Here is a 21,762-nt window from a genome sequence, read left to right as displayed (position 1 = left end):
CGGGTGCATCGGGCTTCGTCCGAATCTTTAAGTACGAGGGCGCCTTCGACGCCCGGTTTAGGACCGCGTGCGTCGGGCTTCGCCCGACTCTTTAAGAATGAGTTTAGGACTACGTGCGTCGGGCTTCGTCCGACTCTTTAAGTATGAGGAGGCGCCCGGTTTAGGACATTTTGTTCCCACGAGTATCATACTTTTTAAACCGTCAACCCTCCTATGGAAGGGCAAGGGCTTCGTTACAACAGGGTGCGCCGGGGCGCGAACGAACCGGGGTTCCCTGAGGTGGTTCGTTCGCGACAATGTACTATTTAACACCCTATTGCCATTCAGTTCATCAACACGGCCTCACCTTCACTTGGGTGCTTTTCATATCGCCGCTTATTTCTGGTTGGACCTTACTTGCGCCTGACGAATTCGAGTCCGGGTTTGATTTCGGAGTTTTCCTTCTCCTAGACAGGTTGCAGACCAATGCTATCGACGCCTATCTCACCGATCTTTACAAAACTTCGTAACTACGAGAGAGTTCTTGAGAACTTCATCTTTAGATCCTCAATATCACGTAACACAAGAGTGCTTGCTAAGATAATTCAAACGAGTCCAAACTCGACGTTTTTATCTTGTTTAGTTCAGGAGTTCCTATGGCCACCTTCCGACTCCACCTTGAGACCCTGGCTGTCATGTAACACAAGAGTGCTTGTTAAGACTATTTAAACAAATCCAAACTCGAATGTTTTATCTTGTTTACTTTAGTAGTTCCTATGGCCACCTTCCGACTCCATCTTGAGACCCTGGCTGTCATGGCTACAGCACAAGAGTGCTTGTTAAGACTATTCCAACGAGTCCAAACTCGACAGTTTTATCTTGTTTACTTTAGTAGTTCCTATGGCCACCTTCCGACTCCATCTTGAGACCCTGGCCACCATGTAGCACAAGAGTGCTTGTCACGACTATTCCAACGAGTCCAAACTCGACGGTTTTATCTTGTTTACTTTAGTAGTTCCTATGGCCACCTTCCGACTCCATCTTGAGACCCTGGCCACCATGTAGCACAAGAGTGCTTGTCACGACTATTCCAACGAGTCCGAATTCGACGGTTTTATCTTGTTTACTTTAGTAGTTCCTATGGCCACCTTCCGACTCCATCTTGAGACCCTGGCCACCATGTAGCACAAGAGTGCTTGTCACGACTATTCCAACGAGTCCGAACTCGACGGTTTTATCTTGTTTACTTTAGTAGTTCCTATGGCCACCTTCCGACTCCATCTTGAGACCCTGGCCACCATGTAGCACAAGAGTGCTTGTCACGACTATTCCAACGAGTCCAAACTCGATGGTTTTCTTGTTTAGTTTAGTAGTTCCTATGGCCACCTTCCGACTCCATCTTAAGACCCTGGCTGTCATGTAGCACAAGAGTGCTTGTCAAGACTATTCAAATGACACAGTAATTACACTCATATCAAATTTTATCGAAACCGGTTAAATAGAAATGGTCAGTTATTTATACAGCTGACTGTACTTATCATAACAATTCATTGACAAATAATTCATTGACAATTCATTGATAAATCAATATAATTCATTGACATCCAATATACATAATTATGTATGCAAAGCTTCAGCTCAATTTGAATTCGGGAAGTTGGTCAAACTTAGATCTAAAGTTTTGTTTCGAAATCGGTTAGGTAGAAATGGTTGATTAATTTTATCGCTGACTGTACTTTTTTTTCCACGAGCAACAAATACTCATCGAGGCGTTTCTAAAAACCCCAAACATAGTACGTTTACGCTATTTTATCACAGAGTACTCATAAGCATCTCCAGTCTCCATCATCAGATCAGCTTCAAGTCACCATAATATTGCATTGTCATCGGGTTTTGATATGTGTGCAAAGTTTCTGCTTAATCAGAAATCGGGAAGTGGGTCAAATTTAGCTTCTACGTTTTGATGGACACTAACATACTAACAAGTGAAGTAGAATAAAAGCTTTTAAAAAGATACAGCGGAGACAAAACAAATGATAATAAAAAGAAAATAATGATAATTTATGTTTTATTGCTATTAAGTATCATGAAACGCACTTTTAAAGTTTTACTTGAGTTCCATCTACAAAAATTGACAGAAGAAAGCTGTGAGATGGAACGAACTAGGTACCTAAGCGTTTTGATTGAGTTCGGGCAAGCTAAGTAGATGCGTTGTCTTGATCTATGGCATAATAGGTATGTATATGAAATCTGTAGTGGTTTAGAACTCGTCAGTAGAAAAAAAAATTGTGAGTCGTATTCGTATCGTCTCACAATTTAGAAGGAGGAGTAGGTAATTAATTAATACAGTTTATTTAGTGTTCAAAATACACGAATCCACTAATATTACATAAAGCGAGCTAGATTTGTTTTCACAGTCTTGGATGCAAACTCGCTTATTCTGCAATTGAATTTCGCGAGATTTATCGTGCGGTGTCGAATTCGTAATTTAATTTCATTTTTATTCAACGAGTTTCGACAAAACATAGAATTATACAAAATTGTAATCGGAAACTAATTTTTCTTTAAAAAGAATTTGCTTCCGCTTAATTCTATGACAAAGAAACAGATTACGAATTACCAAGAAAATTTTATAAATTGGAGAAAAAATACGTTTCAGTACTCTATCAAGTATTAGCTACTCAGTTCTGTTTTATAAGTAGGCAGACCATTCCTTTGATATAAGTATCTAAAAGGAATATAAATAACGTGCTAACACCAAGAAATTAGCTACCGATATTTTAATATATGGAACTTCACATTAAATCAATCAATAAATATTTTCATACATTGGTTTTGTTTTCGTTAACGTTTAGTGCTGTTTGTCATGTCATATCATAATCACGCTTTACATGTGTACAGATTACATAGTGAAATTACTGTGACTCATTCAAATCTCCTAGTTCATTTATTATAATTTCATTAAATTAATTTTTAACGAGCAGTAACGTCAGCTAACAAATCTCTAAGTTTTTATATAAAAGGAAAAAAAATGAACAAAAATCACGATTTTGAAGGGACTTAAACCCGTATCATCTGCAATCCGTGCTTTGCTCTATGAGCTATTTTTTATCTTCAACATGAAGATGTATAATTTCATTATATTGTCTTCGGTTACCGCGATAGTTACTCATGAAATAAAACTATGGAAACGGATTAAATCGCGTATAATGAATTTACAATTCATCCCGACGTTTCGAACACTTTACAGCGTTCGTGGTCAACGGGTGAATGAGGAAAAATCACAATGTGAAAAAGCTACCCACATACAAGAAATATTAACGAACCATGACCACAAATAATATAGATTTTTAAGACAGGTTCACACACTATTAATGAAGCTATCTATACAATATTTACAAAAAAATACCATTACTATGTTAAGAAACAATTAATCTACACAAAATTGACAAAAACAAACTGCAAATGTCCAACACCATACAACACAAATGCCTCACAGTCTTCGTCGTGCTTGTTCCATTATCAGATGTACTACTGGATCCCAAGCCGGTGGTAAAGTAAAGCCATCTTCTCTATTAAAGTTTGGATATTTCTCGATCTCAAAACGTCGAGATGAATTGTAAATTCATTATACGCGATTTAAGAGGATACGGTAGCGAAAATGCTAAAATGGAAAGGGAAGGCCTACTTGGGAATTTTAGTTAAATATACAAGTGTTATTAACTAGATTTATCGAAAAAAAATTGATTCCATTAAGAACAAGTCAGTCAAAAGATATTTCAAAAAAATCTTTAAAGTCGAGGTTCCGCTCTCAACTCTTTCCTCCTTTAAAACTTAATCAATCGGAACAAAATTAGAGAATATGAATAACAATGAAATAATCTATGTCGGACCATTTAGCTTTTTTGGTTAATTGTTACCAATCTTGAGTATCACATCATTTTTTGCGCCTCAATGAAAAAGGCCATTTTTGGAAATTTTTGATTAGCTCTAGAATCTTTAAAAAGCAGAATATCAAAGAAATCAAAACGGTCCGACACAGACAAAAATAATAATAATTTGTGTTGAAAAAATCATCGCTCAATCTTCAAAAACCAGGGAGGAAATAGTCGAGAGCGTTTGTATGGAGAATTGACCCCTACCGTATCGTCTTAATCCATTTCCATAGTTTTATTTTATAATTTCTTTCTTATTATTCTAGTATTCAACATCATCTTTCCATTGTTTCAGCCGTCTCCGTGTCAGTGGACGTCTGGACGCTAGTAGCGATATCCCTGGAGCGATACTTCGCGATCTGCCGCCCGCTCAAGTCCCGGAAGTGGCAGACCCAGTGCCACGCCTATAAGATGATCGCTATGGTCTGGCTGCTATCCATCACGCTCAACCTGCCCATACTCATCATGTCCACACTACAGCCGATGAGAGGAAACGGTAAGACGTGTATTATGAAATGGCAAACCCAGTGCACTGAGAGAAATTTGCATTGTGAATTTAACAAGTTCGCCTTGTTGCGGTTTATCCGTTTGAATCAGCCAAACGTATGTTTAAAACAATATGTATCAGGTTGTTTTTATAAAATCGACTTGTTGATTCAAATATATATTGCCGATTCAAATGACAAGTAGCTTGTTGTTTGAACCAAAGAGCACGTAGGCGCTATTTTAACCAAAAAACTTGTTGAACGAACATGAAAACTGGTTGTATTTTCTCTCAGTGTGCCACGCCTAAAAAATGATCGCTATGGTCTGGTTGTTGTCCATCACGCTCAACCTGCCCATGCTCATCATGTTCACACTATCCACTAGTTGGGGAGTTTATTGAAAAACCTTAAATTTTTTGACCAAAGCATGAAACTTGGCACAGTTGTTCCTTATATCAAAATAAGCCGATTAAGATCGGGAGCCTTCGGGAGCCTCCCCCCTGGGGCCCGGGAGGGGGGGTCAAACTACCGCTTCACCCGGCTTGGTTTGAAAAATTCTAACTTACCCCGTTTAGTTAATAGGTCATGTTTGGTATCGTTTTCGAGTAAATCAATAACGTAGAATTCGTTTTCAGTACTAAAATTATCATTTAATGGTAAATAAAATAAAAAAAATTTAAAAAATTGAAATTTTCATCCATGATTTACAAATTCAAGTCATCATAAATGACAAACTGTTTGCTTTTTCTATAAATAAAAAATATGAAATGATAGCCCATTTAATATAGATTATAAAAAATATAACTTTTATCCACCTTTACTAACGTTAAGTTCCACAAAAAAATTACTTTAAGACGCGCGGCGTCGGTACGCCGCGAGCGTAATTTTAAAATGCCTTTATTTTAGAAACTCTATTAGACCCCGTTTAGCTATTAGGTCATGTTTGATATCGTTTTCGAGTAAATCAATAACGTAGAATTCATTTTTGGTACTAAAATTATAATTTAATGGTAAGTAAAATTAAAAAAAATTTAAAAATTTGAAATTTTCATCCATGATTTACAAATTCAAGTCATCATAAATGACAAACTGTTTGTTTTTTCTATAAATAAAAAATATGATAAGAAAGCCTATTTAATATAGATTATAAAAAATATAACTTTTATTCACCTTCACAAACGTTAAGTTCCACTAAAAAATTACTTTAAGACGCGCGGCGTCGGAACGCCGCGAGCGTAATTTTAGAATACCTCTATTTTAAAAACTCTATTAGACCCGGTTTAGCTATTAGGTCATGTTTGATATAGTTTTCGAGTAAATTAATAACAAAGAATTTATTTTTGGTACTACAATTATAATTTAACTGTAAATAAATTTAAAAAAAAATCATCTATAATTTGCAAATTCAAGTCAACAAAAATGTCAACCGTTTGCTTTTTCTCTTATGTCACCAAACACCCAGACAAGTTTGGTGGAAACTTCCTTTACGAACTGCTTGGTGTCTGATGACCATGGTCCAAATGTTTCAAATGCAATTGCCGCAAATATGTAGTTGTTTTTTAAAAATGCATATTTGCGCGTTTAAACTGGGCGTTTTGCAGCAGCAGTCTCTGGTTTCTGGGCCGAGCGTTAGACGTTGGACGGAGCCAAGGTATCCACACAGGTCACGCCCCACGCCAAGGGTCGTCCCAGAAACCAAGGCAAAAGCAAGCAACCATCAGGCCGCTTTCCGTCTGCTGCTGACAAGCCGACAAGTTCGAGGGTTGTCGGCATGTTCGCTGTGCCGAGAGCCTTGCGGATTAAATCGTTAAGTGCAGTGTGTCACAAAATTCGGCCAGCAATAGACTGACAGTGGAGTCCGTGGTGTCCTAATGCGTCGGCAGCAAGGGTGTGGTTGGCATGTCTTTAGCCCCAGTCTTAGACAAATGGCAGTATATGATGAAGTAAGGCAGCCTCGGAAGGAGGTATGTTCTCCAAGTGTCGATCTTTTCTAGTAAAGAGGTTCTTCCGGCACTCATTCACTGTTGCGTAAGGACCCTTGATCTGAAACAATATGTGCATTGTCATTTTATTTAAACAGATTCTGCAACTATCATATTACAACATTTTGGTGGATCACCTTCACTATTACACACTTACCTATCATACAAAATAATTACAAACTTTAGTAGAATCTGATTAGCCTATCTATGATATTGCTCCATCTCGTAATAGTTTGAAGCCTTGGGTGGCCATGTTTCTCCCTTGTTGATCGTTTCAAGCTGCGTTTATCGTACCTATCCCATACTATGTCTAATCTAGAAACGTTTTCTTTTGGCTTTGAAGCTTAGCCAGGCCACCCAAGGTGTCAAACTATTACAAGATGGAGCAATATCAGAGGCAAATCAGATTCTACTAAAGTTTGTAATAATTTTCTATGATACGTAACGTAAGTGGGTAATACTGAAGGTTACGTGATCCACCAAAAAGTTGTAATTTGATAGTTGTAGACTCTAAAATGATAATGCACATATTGTTTCAGACCAAGTCGTTGCGCAACGGTGAATGAGTGGTCGAAGTACCTACCTCTTTAGGTACCAAAAAAGATCGACAATTGGAGAACATACCTCCTTCAGAGGCTGCCTTGGATCAGCATATACTGCGCACAGTGTACCAGGGGCCCATTTCTCGAAGCTACAAGTTACAATTTTCAACTGGTTGTCAATGTCTAATATGACAAGTTGGAAAGAGACTTCCGCTTGTAACTTGTAACTTTCAGTTTTGAGAAATGGGACTCAGGGCGTTCTTGTTTGGAGTCAGGCGTTGGCGTTGGTGCCACACCAAAATTTGCCAAGTCCGTCTTCTTGGGGATGGAAGGAAGAAGGAGACGAATGGGTACCACACTGGTCAGACAACACTGAAGTGGCCAGTATATGCTTAGAAGTTACAAGATGTAAATGTAAATCAGGTTGCAAAAACCGATGCAACTGCATAAAGAGGGTAGAGCCTTTTTTATGCAGTTCCATATGTACCCAGCTATGTTTTTGTGAAGGGAATGTATAGTATGAGTATGAGTATGAGTAATCTGTCAATTAGGACACCACAGACTAAACTATAAGTGCTAACTTTTCAGTGTTGGATACTCTATGGCAGTTCCGACTCAATTATAATAAGCTCATTATAATTGACTTTAGTTAACTATAATAACTTCAAAAATAGAACTTCATACAATTTCTATACTAATTTGCGATACCTGGCAAATTTTCCTGCATCTGAAACACATTTTTTTTATCTGTCGCGTTATCGGCCAATCAGAGACGGTTATTACAAACAATTGGTTGCTAGCTAATTCGATGTTGATACAACGGTGAACGACTCTATTGACATTAATTTTAATTTGCATGAATGGTGATATTTCCGTCCATTGATGATGAAGATGATGACTCGTAGAAAAAGTATTGTATACAATAGTGATATAATTAAGCTTTTCACTCTCGTACCGTACTACACATGGTACTCGACTGAAAAGTTTTGTATTATATCACGATTGTATAAAATACTATTATATAAATTTCTTTCAGGATTCACTACAATGAATAAATAACAGGTACAGTCGGTCTTTAGATCGTGTGGTCCGACCCGAGTGTTGCCGTTGTCGACACGTCAATCTTTGAATCTTTTTCTATTTATGCATTAACAAAATATGAATCTTTTTCTATTTATGCATTAACACACCTCTGACACTGGCGATCAAATATATGAAAGAGGCGCGTTCCCCGCAGACAGTCTAAGCTCGCGTAGGTGAACGCGTACTATCCTTTGTGAATAGGCTTTAATATCATATTTTTATATTTATAGAAAAAGGAAACCGTTTGACATTTATCGTGACTTGAATTTTTTTATTTTTATTTCATTTAACATTAAATGGTCATTTTAGTACCAAAACTAAATTCTACGTTATTAGTTTACTCGAAAACGATACTAAATATGACCTAATAGCTAAACGGGTTCTAATAGAGTTTTTTAAAATAAAGGTATTTTAAAATTACGCTCGCGGCGTCCCGACGCCGCGCGGCTTAAAGTTTTTTTATGAAACTTAACGTTAGTAAAGGTGGGTAAAAGTTATATTATTCATAATCTATATTAAATAGGCTTTCATATCATATTTTTTATTTGTAGAAAAAGAAAACAGTTTGACATTTATGATGACTTGAATTTGTAAATCGTAGACGAAAATTTCAAACTTTAATTTTTTTTTAATTTTATTTACCATTAAATCATAATTTTAGTACCAAAAATGAATTCTACGTTATTGATTTACTCGAAAACGATACCAAACATGACCTATGAACTAAATGGGCTATGTTAGAATTTTTCAAAGCAAGCCGGGTGAAGCGGTACTTTGACCCCCCCTCCCGAGCCCCAGGGGGGAGGCTCCCGAAGGCTCCCGATCTTAATCGGCTTATTTTGATATAAGGAACAACTGTGCCAAGTTTCATGCTTTGGTCAAGAAAAAGAAGGTTTGGCCTCTTTTTGTCGATAAACGTCCCCACTACACAGCACAGCCGATGAGAGGAAATGGTAAGTCGTGAAATATACAAATTAATAGAAACAAATATACAACGAAATATTCTGCTAGTAGGGCTTTTTCACACAAGTCAACAAAAACTATTGTAACAATCTTATAAACTATTAATGCTACATAATACGTGTGTTTTTATCCACTAAGTGCTTTCATTGTGTGTTTAGACGCGTTATTCTGATAGACGGGCGTATATTGCAAAATGTTGCCTTTTCCGTTCAAAGGGCGCTAAGTGAAGAATGACGGACGAGAGGTCACAATAAAAGGGACTTGAATAGGGATAACTCGAGTCGGTACTTTTATGATACAATCAACAACGATACGAGTATATACGCACCGGGACTGACAAAGCCCATACAAAAATGTGTACCCCTGAAATGTAAGAGCCTTTTAGAGATAAAACTAGATGGCGGTGTTTCGTAGCCTGGAAGTCGCAAAAATCATATTTTCCCTAAATATTTTTGCGTGTTTTTATTTTTTATTAGAACAAATGACATACCTATTTCTTTATTTTAATATCTTGATATCACGATAATTATTGTACATTTTGAAAATCAATTCAACCAATTGTGAGTGTAGCATGACTCTCACTGGCAATCACTTTGGGTAATTAGGGGGAAACCGACCGGAATGGCAGTAAGACGATACAGGAGGGTCAATTTTCCATACAAACGCTCTCGACAATTTCCTCCCTGTTTTTTTGAAGATAGAGGAATGATTTTTTCAACACAGATTATTATTATTTTAATCTGTATCGGACCATTTTGAATTTTTTGATAATCTTATTTTTAAAGACGCTAGAGCCCATCAAAAATTTCCAAAAACGGCCTTATTGATTATGGTGCAAAAAAGGTGTGGTATTCAAAATTGGTAACAATTAGCCAAAAAATTAAACGGTCCGACACAGATTATTTCATTGTTACTCAGATTAATAAATTTCGTTACGATTGATTAAGTTTTGAAGGAGGAAACAATCGAGAGCGGAACCTCGACTTTAATAGTACATTACAATACAAGTGCGTAAAAAAGGAAGTTCGAAACGAGTGGCGATAAATTAAAACACGACCGAAGGGAGTGTTTTAAATCGACACGAGTTACGAATTTCCTTTTCGCACGTGTATCGTACGACGTTTTTCAGTACAGATGAGCCTCCGAAGTTTCGACCTGGCATATAATGAATCACTTCTAGCACTAGTGCGTAAAAAAACAACATCTGTACTGAAAAGATTTTTTCGCAATATCTTTTAACTGAGTTGTTCTGAATGGACATTTTTTTGATAAATCTAGTAATAACACTAGTATATTTAACTAAATTTCCCATATTGAAAGGGGGGCTCTTTTCCATTTTAGCATTTTCGCTCCTGTAGTGTCTTAAGGGCTGTTAGTTAAGAGAAATAGGTGACAGGCCGTTGCGATCAGGCACCGACACTGAACCACAGTGGTATCCACACTCCAACACACTCCACACCACTTATAATTACAAGTTATTCTTAAACTTTTTTATTTTATTTGAAAGTGATTTTTTTTTGTCTTAAGTGAGGCTCGATGATTTTAATATTAATTATGAAAGATGTCGCTATAGGTCCAATATGCTTGAAATTTTCGCTGGCTTCGTGGCTCCGTTGGCAAAGCACTGGAGTATCGATCCAGGAGGCCATGAGTTCACGTCTCATCCAAGGCAGTAATTTTCCACTTTTAAATTTATTTTTCTACTCCCGAACTTACTACTGTTATTCGTCATTTACAGGGTCGTGCATAGATCTTTAAAACCCCAAATAAAAGTCTATTCTTCAAAGCCAGCGTCCGCCGGCTTCCCGCGTATGCGTGCAGTAACGAAAAAATTGAAAACGCATTCTTTGGCTCCGTAACCATGGCAACGCATTGTTATAACGATACTGCGCGCGAGCGCGGGAAGTAGGCGGGGATGCCTTTGGGCAGCTAACTCGAGCGCTGGCAATGCAAACACAGGAAACAGTGTGAATTTCACGAAAGTTTTTCTAGAAGACTATTAAAAACTAAGTGCATGGTCGTAGAAAAAGTATTGTATGCAACGGTGTTTAACTGAGTCAAAAAATAGTCGTGGCGTCTTTATTAACAATTTTCGGCTTCGCCTCAAATTGTTACCCAAGCCATTCATTTTTTTGGACGTCCTTTAAACGCTTGTTGTATAAAATACTATTTCGGTGAAACGTTTCTGCTTGTCAAAAAGTTAAATTAAACATTTTTTTTGTTTAGCCTACAAATGCCGGGAAGTCTGGCCAAGTCTGAAGCTGGAGAGGGCATTCAACTTGGGGCTGGACGCGGCGCTGCTCCTCATTCCTATCATCGTGATGGTGATCGCCTACTCCCTCATCGTCACCAAGCTGTGGAGGGGCATGCAGCACGAGATCAAGCACAACTTCAGATTGCAGCGGCATCGTAAGTAAAATAGGGTATTTTACTGTATATGGGAAAAAAAAAATAGTACATTTTGATACAAGTGCGGAAAAGAGGAAGCTCGAAACTTGTGGTGATCAATTAAAACACGACCGAAGGGAGTGAGTTAAGACGATACAGTTGCGAAAATGCTGAAATGGAAAGGAGCCCCTTTCGATTTGGGAATTCTAGTTTAATATACTAGTGCTATTAACTAGACTTATCGAAAAAAAATGACCATTCGGAAGAACTCAGTTAAAAGATATTGCGAAAAAATCTTTAAAATCGAAGTTCCGCTCTCGACTATTTCCTCCTTCAAAACTTAATCAATCGTAACGAAATTTGAGAATCTGAATAACAATGAAATAATCAGTGTCGGATAGTTTTTTTGGCTAAATGTAACCAATTTTGAATACCACTCCTTTTTTGTGCCATAATCAATAACGCCGATTTTGGAAATTTTTGATGGGCTCTAGCGTCTTTAAAAATAAGAATATCAGAAAAATAATAACGGTCCAATACAGATTAATGTATATAACGTTCGGGATACCTAATATTTATATAAATTTGTATCATATACACAAACTTTAACAATCGATTAAAAGAATAAAATAAATTACTAAAACTACTAAAATACAACCTAAATTAAACTAAATCTTAAAACTAGCAAAATGAAAAGATATAACTAAGATAAATAAAAACTATCTAAGGTCCCCCAAGTCCGTCCCCTGTGGAAGTGTGCCCATGAGGTTGGCTACATTCCCTCGCTGAATACACTGATATTATAGAGAATAAACATTAGAAATAAAATACAGATAAAAATAATAATAATCTGTGTTGAAAAAGCATTGCTCTATCTTCAAAAACCAGGAAGGAAACAGTCGAGAGCGTTTGTATGGAGAATTGACCCCTCCTGTATCGTCTTAAATCGACACGAGTTACGAATTTTCTTTTCGGCCCTCCGAAGTTTCAACCTAACAAGAAATGAACCTTTTCTCGCACTAGTGCGTAAATAAAGCACCATCTGTACTGAAATTTTCAAATAAAATTCCAATTTTGGAGGAGTTTAGCCGCCTCGTGAACTCCTGTAAATGCCTGAAGAGGGCCTCCAAAATTGGGCCGAAACTTATCGCAGCAATATAATAACGTGAGTACAACCGTAGATTCATTAATTACATTACATCTTATAATTGTGTCGCTTAACTTCCAACTTCGGTAAATCCATTCCGCTATAAGGTTGATTATCTTTGATTAAATCAACCTTAAAGCAGAATGGATTTACCCAAGTTTGATTTAAAAAAAAGCGTACCTCGGCGACACCGTGAAAAATGTAAACATGTTCGTGTAGATTGTGCCATGTTGGTGATCGGTTAGATGGCGTTATTATTAATATTTAACAATTTTAAGGCAAATCAGGTAAAACGATATAAGGTACAGCGGGACAAATCTCGACTGGGGGGCAATTATAACTAATCAATTTTTTTCATTATTAGACATTGATGTTGAGTTCTACATGTATGTATCCACTGAACACGCCTACCATCTGTGATTCAAAGCAGTCTGGCAGTAAACTTGAATGTTGTTTTGATTTACGAGCTAATCGTAAATTAATGTTGCTGTTTATGGTAGTTAGGAGATATGAAGCAATAATTCACTGTTTAATCCAGTTTGCTGTAAATGGGTCAACATGTCGCCTGTTTTTGTCTCAAAACACAAGATGGAGTGTAAAAAACCACCAAGTTGAATTGACAAACAACAATACAAGCATGACAGGTGCCGTAGCCGAATGGCATTTCTGCGACGCGAAACGAAAACGTAACGCCGCGAAAGGTAGTCTGGCTCTGTTGCGCCAATACGCAAGAGTGATAGAGATATATGTCTACGAGCGTTTCGTTTCGTGAGCATTTCGTAAGCGTTTGTTCCATTCGGCTACGTACCTAGGGAAGAATTTTGAACCAAATCGGAATCAAAGAGTAAAATTTATACCTTTTAAACATATTGTGACAATCAATTTCATATTTTTTTGTAAGAAAGTCGATATTAAAACAAATAAGGTTTACTGTCATATTTATTTATATAATCTTTATTGCACAACAGAAATACCTACATCGTTCAATAAGCGAACTTCTTGCTATAAGGCATTATCTACCAGTCAACCTTTAGATAACCATTCACTGAGAGAAAATACAACCAGTTTTCATGTTCGTTCAACAAGTTTTTTTGGTTAAAATAGCGCCTACGTGCTCTTTGGTTCAAACAACAAGCTACTTGTCATTTGAATCGGCAATATATTTGAATCAACAAGTCGATTTTATTAAACAACCTGACACATATTGTTTTAAACATACGTTTGGCTGATTCAAACGGATAAACCGCAACAAGTCGAACTTGTTAAATTCACAATGCAAATTTCTCTGTGTTCATAGTTAAACATAAAACTTACCAATCTATCGTATTAACACCTGTGTAATTGATATTATTAAATGATTATTCTTATTATAGAAAAAGAAGTTATTTACTGCGACGAGTTTAGTTGTTCGTTTAAGAGCTGCCCTAAGTTAAAGTCTCAAATGAATGAAACCGAGCAAGAAAATGATAAATAAACCGTTTGTTTCAAACCATGAATTAGTCGGTCTCGGCTCTCTAATTATATTATTAATTACGACGGACGCCTTTTCTCATGAAATACGAAAGTTTACGAACGCTGAAAAGTGAGAGGTTATTAAATTAAAACGGGACTTAATCGCGTAAAACTTACGTTTTATATTTAACCCGACGTTTCGGACATGACATTACGTCCGTGGTCACGGGTAGACTCTTCTTTACGCGATTAAGTCCCGTTTTAATTTAATAATATGAGTGAAGATCGTGTTAGTTTATAGTATTTTATGCAACTGGTGGTTAAAAGAGGTCAAAAAAGGTGAGTGGCGTGGGTAACAATTTGAGGCGAAGCCGAAAATTGTTAATAAAGACGCCACGAGCATTTTTTGACTCAGTTAAACACCGTTGCATACAATACTTTTCATCACATTTGCTGTTTAAAGGTATCATTACGTCTACGTGTACTGAAGCATAATGTACTATTTTATTCCCAAGGGAATAATGGATTTAGTTTTAAATATGAATACAATCCGTACAATACTCCAGGCAAAGAATGTTTCAATCTGCCAAGGATTTTTATTGCACAACCAAAATTTGTCTATTAAGCTATAAAAGATATTATAAGGTATCAAAAATGCATTTTATTTATGTTTTACAATTATCTCAGTGTGTTTTGCATTTATTTCGTAAACTTAACTGAGATAAATTGTTATAATTTATAATCTGACAACATGCTCTCTACTCGCGCTTGACCGCGTGCGTACGCGAGGCACCCACCGTTGCCTAGCAACGGAGAGTACAACAGATCAAAATATTGAACTGAATGAAAGAAAAGTGAAATTTTAGTTCAATCATGATTTATCTGCTTTTTTGAACATTGCATTTAATTTATACGCAGTATTTTCGAGTTTGTTTTCGTTCAAAAAGTGTTTGTTATCAAAAACAATGGATTTAATATGAATAATCTGATGTAAATCAAGATACACTACTGGTCGCAACGCCGCCGATTGAAGGTTTTGCCTTATAACTGTTTCCTCTGTATTTTTCTCTCAAATGTGATGAAAAACATTGTGTGTAACTCGGGGAGTATGAATATTACTAACTCGAGTCTTTAAATCGCTCCGGCAAGCCGTCGCGATTTAACTTACTCTCGTTAGTAATATTCAACTTCCTCCCCTTGTTGCACAATGTACTATTTTCTACGACCAAGCACTTACTTTGAAAGAAAATTATAAATCAACAAATACCTACTTTCAGTCATTTTTAGTTATCTAGTGGACCGCCTACCATTTTGAATATGCAGTTTGAGTGCAAACATGAAAATAAAACTGTCTATGGTATGGTTCTTTGAAGCATGGCCACTAAGACGAATCGAGCCGAGTTGAATCGAGTTCTCATACATTTGAATGCGATTCGACGCATCGCCAATGAACGCAGCAGAAAACGAAGGAGTCTCGACTCTGCGAATTGGTTTGTTAAGTTGGTAGCAATGTATTTACTGAACTGTAACAGCTATATCGTGCTACTGCTACTAAATGTTTTCAGGGTATAGACTAGATAGACTTGTCCTGACATCTTTTATGTAGGGTTTTAAAGTTCTATGCACGACCTTGTAACACACGAATAACAGTACGGGAGTAGAAAAAATCAATATATAAGTGAGAGGTTGTTTGGTTACAGGTACATGTACATGTTTCAAACTCGTCTTCCTGTAGGGAACTTGACTGTACTTAAAATAATAGTATATTACAATACAAGTGCGTCAAAAAGGAAGTTCGAAAGGAGTGGCGATAAATTAAAACACGACCGAAGGGAGTGTTTTAAATCGACACGAGTTACGCCGTGGCTTGCGTGGGCGACGGTCGCGCGATGGTCGCGCGACGGCGATGCGACGCATACGAAATCAAACCTTATCGTTATGGAAGCATTTACGAATTTTTAGGAAATTCGTAAAATTCGTTAAAAAAGTAATTTTAATACAGTTGGGCCATTTTTTTTCAAAGTTGTCCGCCCCACTTTTTTTTAATTTGGAAATTTTTATGTGATTTCCACTCAGAATCGCGAGCTCTTTCAAATCTAATAGGTAGGAGAAAAAAAGTGTCCCAAGGTTTTTTTCCCCATTCCGTTACCTATTTTTCATACTTTTTGTATGGCGGTAACGGAATGGAAGGTTCGAAAAATGTATGGAATTTATCTCCTATCAGGATCGAAAGAGCTCGCGATTCTGAGTATTAATCGCGTAAAAAATACCCATGTTACAAAAAAAGTGGGGTGGACAACTTTGAAAAAAATGGCCCAGTTGCTCAAAAAGTGCCCGTTTTTTGGCTGTTTAGCGTGCGAGAAGTTGTATTTTTCGTACTCGTGCCTCGTGCGTATAAAGTATGCGATAATTTTACGTCAACTCTGGGCGATGTAAAGGCTTTGAGTGCCGCCTGACTGTCGCTGAGTATATAGATATTCTTACCTTGGGTTTGTCTAACTATATTCTCATGTACACAGGCAATTATTGCATATGTCTCAGCTTGGAAGACAGTAGCATAATTGCCCATGCTGATACTACCACTGTGGTCATTTGCATAAATGCCTGCGCCCGTCCCAGTTGCCATCTTGGACCCGTCTGTATACCAGATGATGGTATTGTCATCGGGGGTGGGTGCCTCTAGGCTCTCATTCCATTCGGCTCTGGTATGGACTTTGGTTTTGAAGTTTTTGTGGAAGATGAACTTGGGTTGCATTTTGGCGCAGCCCATACTCATCAGCCTTCCCACAGAATTGTTGTATTCCATGCCTGTGTGTTTAGTCTTCGCCATGCTATCGCTCCAGAGGCCTGTTAATGCCAGCCTGTGTAGCGATTTCAGTGCCTCAGACTGTAACACTAGATGTAGCGGCGGGAGATCCAATAGTACCTCCAATGCTGCTGTTGGCGTCGTTCTGAACGCGCCCGTTATAGCCATGCATACTGTCCTTTGCACCTTCATAAGGGCATTCCTGCATGTGCTCAATAATGTCCTTGGCCACCAGGCCAGGCTTCCGTACAGGATTATAGGTCTCACCATCATGGTGTAGATCCACCTTAGTACCTTTGGGTTTAAACCCCATGTTTTGCCGTAAGCCGACCTGCACATTCCAAACACTCTAAGTGCCTTGGCTGTGGTCAGTTCGACGTGTCTTTTCCAGTTCAGTTCTTTGCAATACTAGTTATGTTATTTGCAATACTTCGAGGCATAAATGGTCGATTAAATTAAAATGTAGGTATACAGAGTGGGGCCTGTAACAAAAGCAAAAAATTAAACTGTAAGCTATTCTCCTTATACTGATCAACATTTGTTCAGCGACTTTTAAAAATAACTTGTATTTTGATTTTTATTACCATTGAAAGTTTTTTCTAAGAGGTAATGTATTGCGAATTCTGTTAAGTCTAAAGTGTGACAGACAACGTCAATGACAACAATAATGGTGTACATTGAAGCTAATATTTATTTTGTATGAAAAATAAAAAAATTAAAGACTTCATAACTTTTAAAATTCTCTGAACAAATGTTGGTCAGTTTAAGGAGTATATCCTACAGTTCAATTTTTTGCTTTTGTTACAGGCCCCACCCTGTATATTAAACAATCGTCCCAAATCGTAAATGTTCATGTTTTTATGGCACACAATGAAATAAATAAATCATGTTGGATGGATAGTAAAATCGAAAATATGAACGCAAGTTTAAAAGCTTCAAAGATAGGTACGTCAATGTCAATGCGAAAATTGGGAGTTCGAATTGTTTATCGTTTTATTTCGTTGTAGTAGTGTTTTTTCGCAACTGTATTAAAAAACGTCGTTCGTCACACGTGCGAGAATGTCATTCTTCACTGGTCTCGAATGTCTCGGGACTCGTGAAGTAATGACATACTTCTCGCACTTATAACGAAATGTATTATTATACCATGCACGAAATAAAGCATCAGATAAATATAAGAAAAACATTGATAATAGTTATTTGTTATACAAGGGGGCAAAGTTGTATTTTAACGCCGAGTGTGGAATTGAAAAACGAGCAAGTGAAAGGATTCTATAGTTGAACCACGAGCGAAACGAGTGGTTCGAGAATGGAATCCTGAACTTGCGATTTTTTTAACACACGAGAAGTAAAATACATTTGCACCCGAGTGTAACACAAAACTTTTCCCCTCACTATAGCGAGGAAACTACAACGCAAAAAATGCGATTATCACTGCTTCCAGTAGTTCCACAGGTGGTAAATCATCTTTATTACTAGATTCACCTGCTTTTATCAATTTTAAAGCAGTACCCACTAGTGGATAAATGCGTTTTTACCTGCTGATATTAAAGGACAAAACACGTGTTTCCGAGCTAGTGAGGGGAAAAATTTATTGTTACATCCAATTTCTATATAATAAGTCAGGTAGAAATATATAAAGTAACTGAGTTGACCGTGACGTCACTCAATTCGATTTAATATTAATTTCATATTAGCAAGATGTTGAAATTCGTTTTGACAATTCTTAAAAAGAAGCTGATTTGACTAGGAGGCAAGTAGCCTATTGCTAAAACACTATGTCAGGATTGTCAGGTCGCCTGTTGTAAAACTAGTTAATAATCATTAGAATCATTGTTTTCCTAAATCCTGTTCATTTTGATCACAACATAGGGGGTGCTTGAGCGCAGCGCATCGAAAACTTTACCCTCATCATTAGTAATGCGTTTGTGATATTGGTAATATTAGTTTATTATATTAGTAAATTATAATTCCAAAGATTCAAAATAATGTTTATTCCTGTGTCGAGAGTTGGCACTCTGTGCTCTATGACAACAATTTACATTGACAATAATCCTCTAGAAAAATGTTAAGTACGAACTGATTAGTTAAAAATTGTTTTGTTCCTTTCCCACAAATACATAAGTCAACATGACAGAAAGGGACAAAACACTTTTTTTAACTGATTAGTTAAGTTCAGTAACTTTTTTATGTATAAGGGATTAATACTCTTATTTTCCCTGCATTAACTATACAGGGTGTTTCAATGAAGGTAATACGGCTCTATTAACGACGAAGAATATAATCTACGTAATTATTAAATATATGTATTTTGTCTTTCTTTTCATTCCCCCTAGAGGGCGCCATGTTTCGTTTGCGGTGACGTCATATAGCCTATAACCAGCGGATGATTAAGACGATTCGAATGACATATCGTTTGTCTAATTCTAACGAGTACTTTAGAAGTTAATGTTATGAGGGAACAGATGAACATACATACATACATACATACCCACATACATACCGGTCAAAATCATAACCCTCCTTTTGCGTTGCCGTAGTCGGGTAAAAATGAGGGTCTGTGGTCGTTTTCACCAGTATGGGCTGCCCAAGTGAGAGCCATATTACTTTACTCAGAAAGTAAGTGAGTTTACGTTTGTTTACAATATATTGTGCCTAACTTCACGCCAAAGAAGCTGCTTCTATCCCTTTCTAAGTTTATCAATAAACGGAGAAAGAACTATAGGCGAATGCTACGCCTCTGGTGTTTACGCGATGGAACTAAAATCATAAGTAAATGTAATTTACCTATCGAAATCTGTCAATATAGGGTCTACTGCAAATTTCGAAACATACGCACTGAGGGATTCTTCCTCTTTCACTTTATACTGATAAGAGTAAAAGAGACGCATGTCCACATTTCGATAACTTCGGTATTCGGTAGTAGGCCTCAAACCATAGGCCAAGTCATTCTGACGTGACATTTCTGTCAAGTTATACAAAAATCACACGGAATTTTCACGATTATATTTGCAGTTTTAAATAAAATTATGACTAACATATTGCATTAATTTATAATATTACGTGAAATTCAAGATTAGCTAAAATTGAATAAAAAGATAAACCAGTGAACAAATCAAATAAGGTAATGAGTTATTTTTGGCCATCATATTGTACTATTTGCAATTGAGATGATTATAATGCTCAAAGCAGTTTTTGGTTTCAGAAAGATGACGGAAGCTATGATTGAAATCAATATTTCCGAACAAACCCGTATGGTATTCAGTCAACATGGAAGATGGTTCAATTGATATTATACTATGGCACTCTGGCAGTTACGCTACTCAAAACCTTAGGGCAGCAGAGGGGAGCAGTACCAATTTATAGGTGTTTTTGTTCCGCGATGCACTTAATGGTATTATTGGCCATGATCATCACAGGTATATGTATAGAAGTGCTCCAATAAAGGAAAAAACCTCAACTCCAAAAAATAATCCTGTTACTAAAATAAAGTATTTAATTAATTGACTTTGTTTATTTGTGATGTTCTCGAGTAGTAACATAAACATAAACATAATTTTTATTGAAAACAAGTATTGCATATTTACATTACATCCAACAAATACTTAAAATTATCGATGATTTACATTTGCCCGAACTAGGGAAACCCTGTGTTTCAGGCGAGAGGTACGGCAAAAATAAATTTATAGTTTATTTTGGAAAAACTCTGAGAAAACACGCTTTTATAAATGCACGTAAAAGCCAAAAATAAATTATGGATCGTTCAAGTTGTCTCTATTGCTGGGATGAAGAGTAAACTATGTGCTTTTAATTATAATATTTGATTGTAAAAGCGTGGGGCGCTGCAGTCGTGCTGCAAGTCCAGTTAGCGCGCCAATCTGTGTAAACTGCTTCTCGTAATATAGCTTAACTTGATTTCTCAGCAAGTTATACAAAAAGTTTTTCCTGTTACAGCGCCCCACGCTTTTACAATCAAATATTATAATTAAAAGCACATAGTTTACTCTTCATCCCAGCAATAGAGACAACTTGAACGATCCATAATTTATTTTTGGCTTTTACGTGCATTTATAAAAGCGTGTTTTCTAGAGTTTTTTAAACTATAAATTTATTTTATACTTTTTAGTCGTTTATAATGAAATATATTTAAAATTTAAACAAAAATATTATTTCAAGTAGGCGAATTTCGCAAGCCATTTGTGGCTTAACACGTATTGCTATTGCTTAATAAGAATTAATACCACCTGATGTATAGGTACCAAGTTTATCGCAATAAAGTCATTCATTTAAAATTTTTTTCATAGTGCTGCGCTAATTTGAAGATTAATGCAATACAGAACTTAAGGATTTCATCTTACAGAGTAGGAAAGAGACAAAAGGTTGAATTTTCTCAGTCGCTCTCTAGTATATTTGCGTGGGGTTGAACCTGATTATGGAACGTGGACGCGACAGTTTGCTAAGCAACTAAAAGACTGATAGTGGCTCTGGGATCTGTAGACCTTCGCGACGTGCTTAGCAGTGGCGTGGCGTGAAATTTTTCGTTGATAAAGCCCTTACTTTTGCCCCCCTTACTTTTGCTCTTAAGGGTCACAAGAAAGCCCTAACCCAACTTATTTTAAATATTACATTGATCTTTCTTTTATGCGGGGGCTTCGCCCCCCGAGCCCCCCTTTCTTTGCTCTTAAGAGTCACAAGAAAACCCTAACCCAACTTATTTTAAATATTACGTTGATCTTTCTTTTATGCGGGGGGCTTCGCCCCCCGAGCCCCCCTTACTTTTGCACTTAAGGGTCACAAGAAAACCCTAACCTAATTTATTTTAAATATTACGTTGATCTTCTTTTATGTGGGGGGCTTTGCCCCCAGAGCCCCTCTTACTTTTGCTCTTAAGGGTCACAAGAAAACCCTAACCCAACTTATTTTAAATACTACGTTGATCTTTCTTTTATGCGGGGGGCTTCGCCCCCCGAGCCCCCCTTTTGTTTATATACTCTTGAGGG

General features: G+C 36.9%; 1 protein-coding gene across 1 annotated transcript in view; it reads left to right on the top strand.

Moving 5' to 3' along the window:
* Nucleotides 1-21,762, top strand: part of LOC125229107 (cholecystokinin receptor-like) — a 174,215-nt gene that overhangs the window by 18,643 nt on the left and 133,810 nt on the right. Inside the window, 3 exon segments of the mRNA XM_048133886.1 lie at nt 4,210-4,410; nt 11,196-11,373; nt 15,793-15,810. Of these exon segments, the coding sequence (XP_047989843.1) occupies nt 4,210-4,410; nt 11,196-11,373; nt 15,793-15,810 (397 nt within the window).

This window comes from Leguminivora glycinivorella, chromosome 8, assembly GCF_023078275.1.
Source record: "Leguminivora glycinivorella isolate SPB_JAAS2020 chromosome 8, LegGlyc_1.1, whole genome shotgun sequence".
Classification (NCBI taxonomy): Eukaryota; Metazoa; Arthropoda; class Insecta; order Lepidoptera; family Tortricidae; genus Leguminivora; species Leguminivora glycinivorella.
This window is presented reverse-complemented; position numbering and strand designations above follow the sequence as displayed.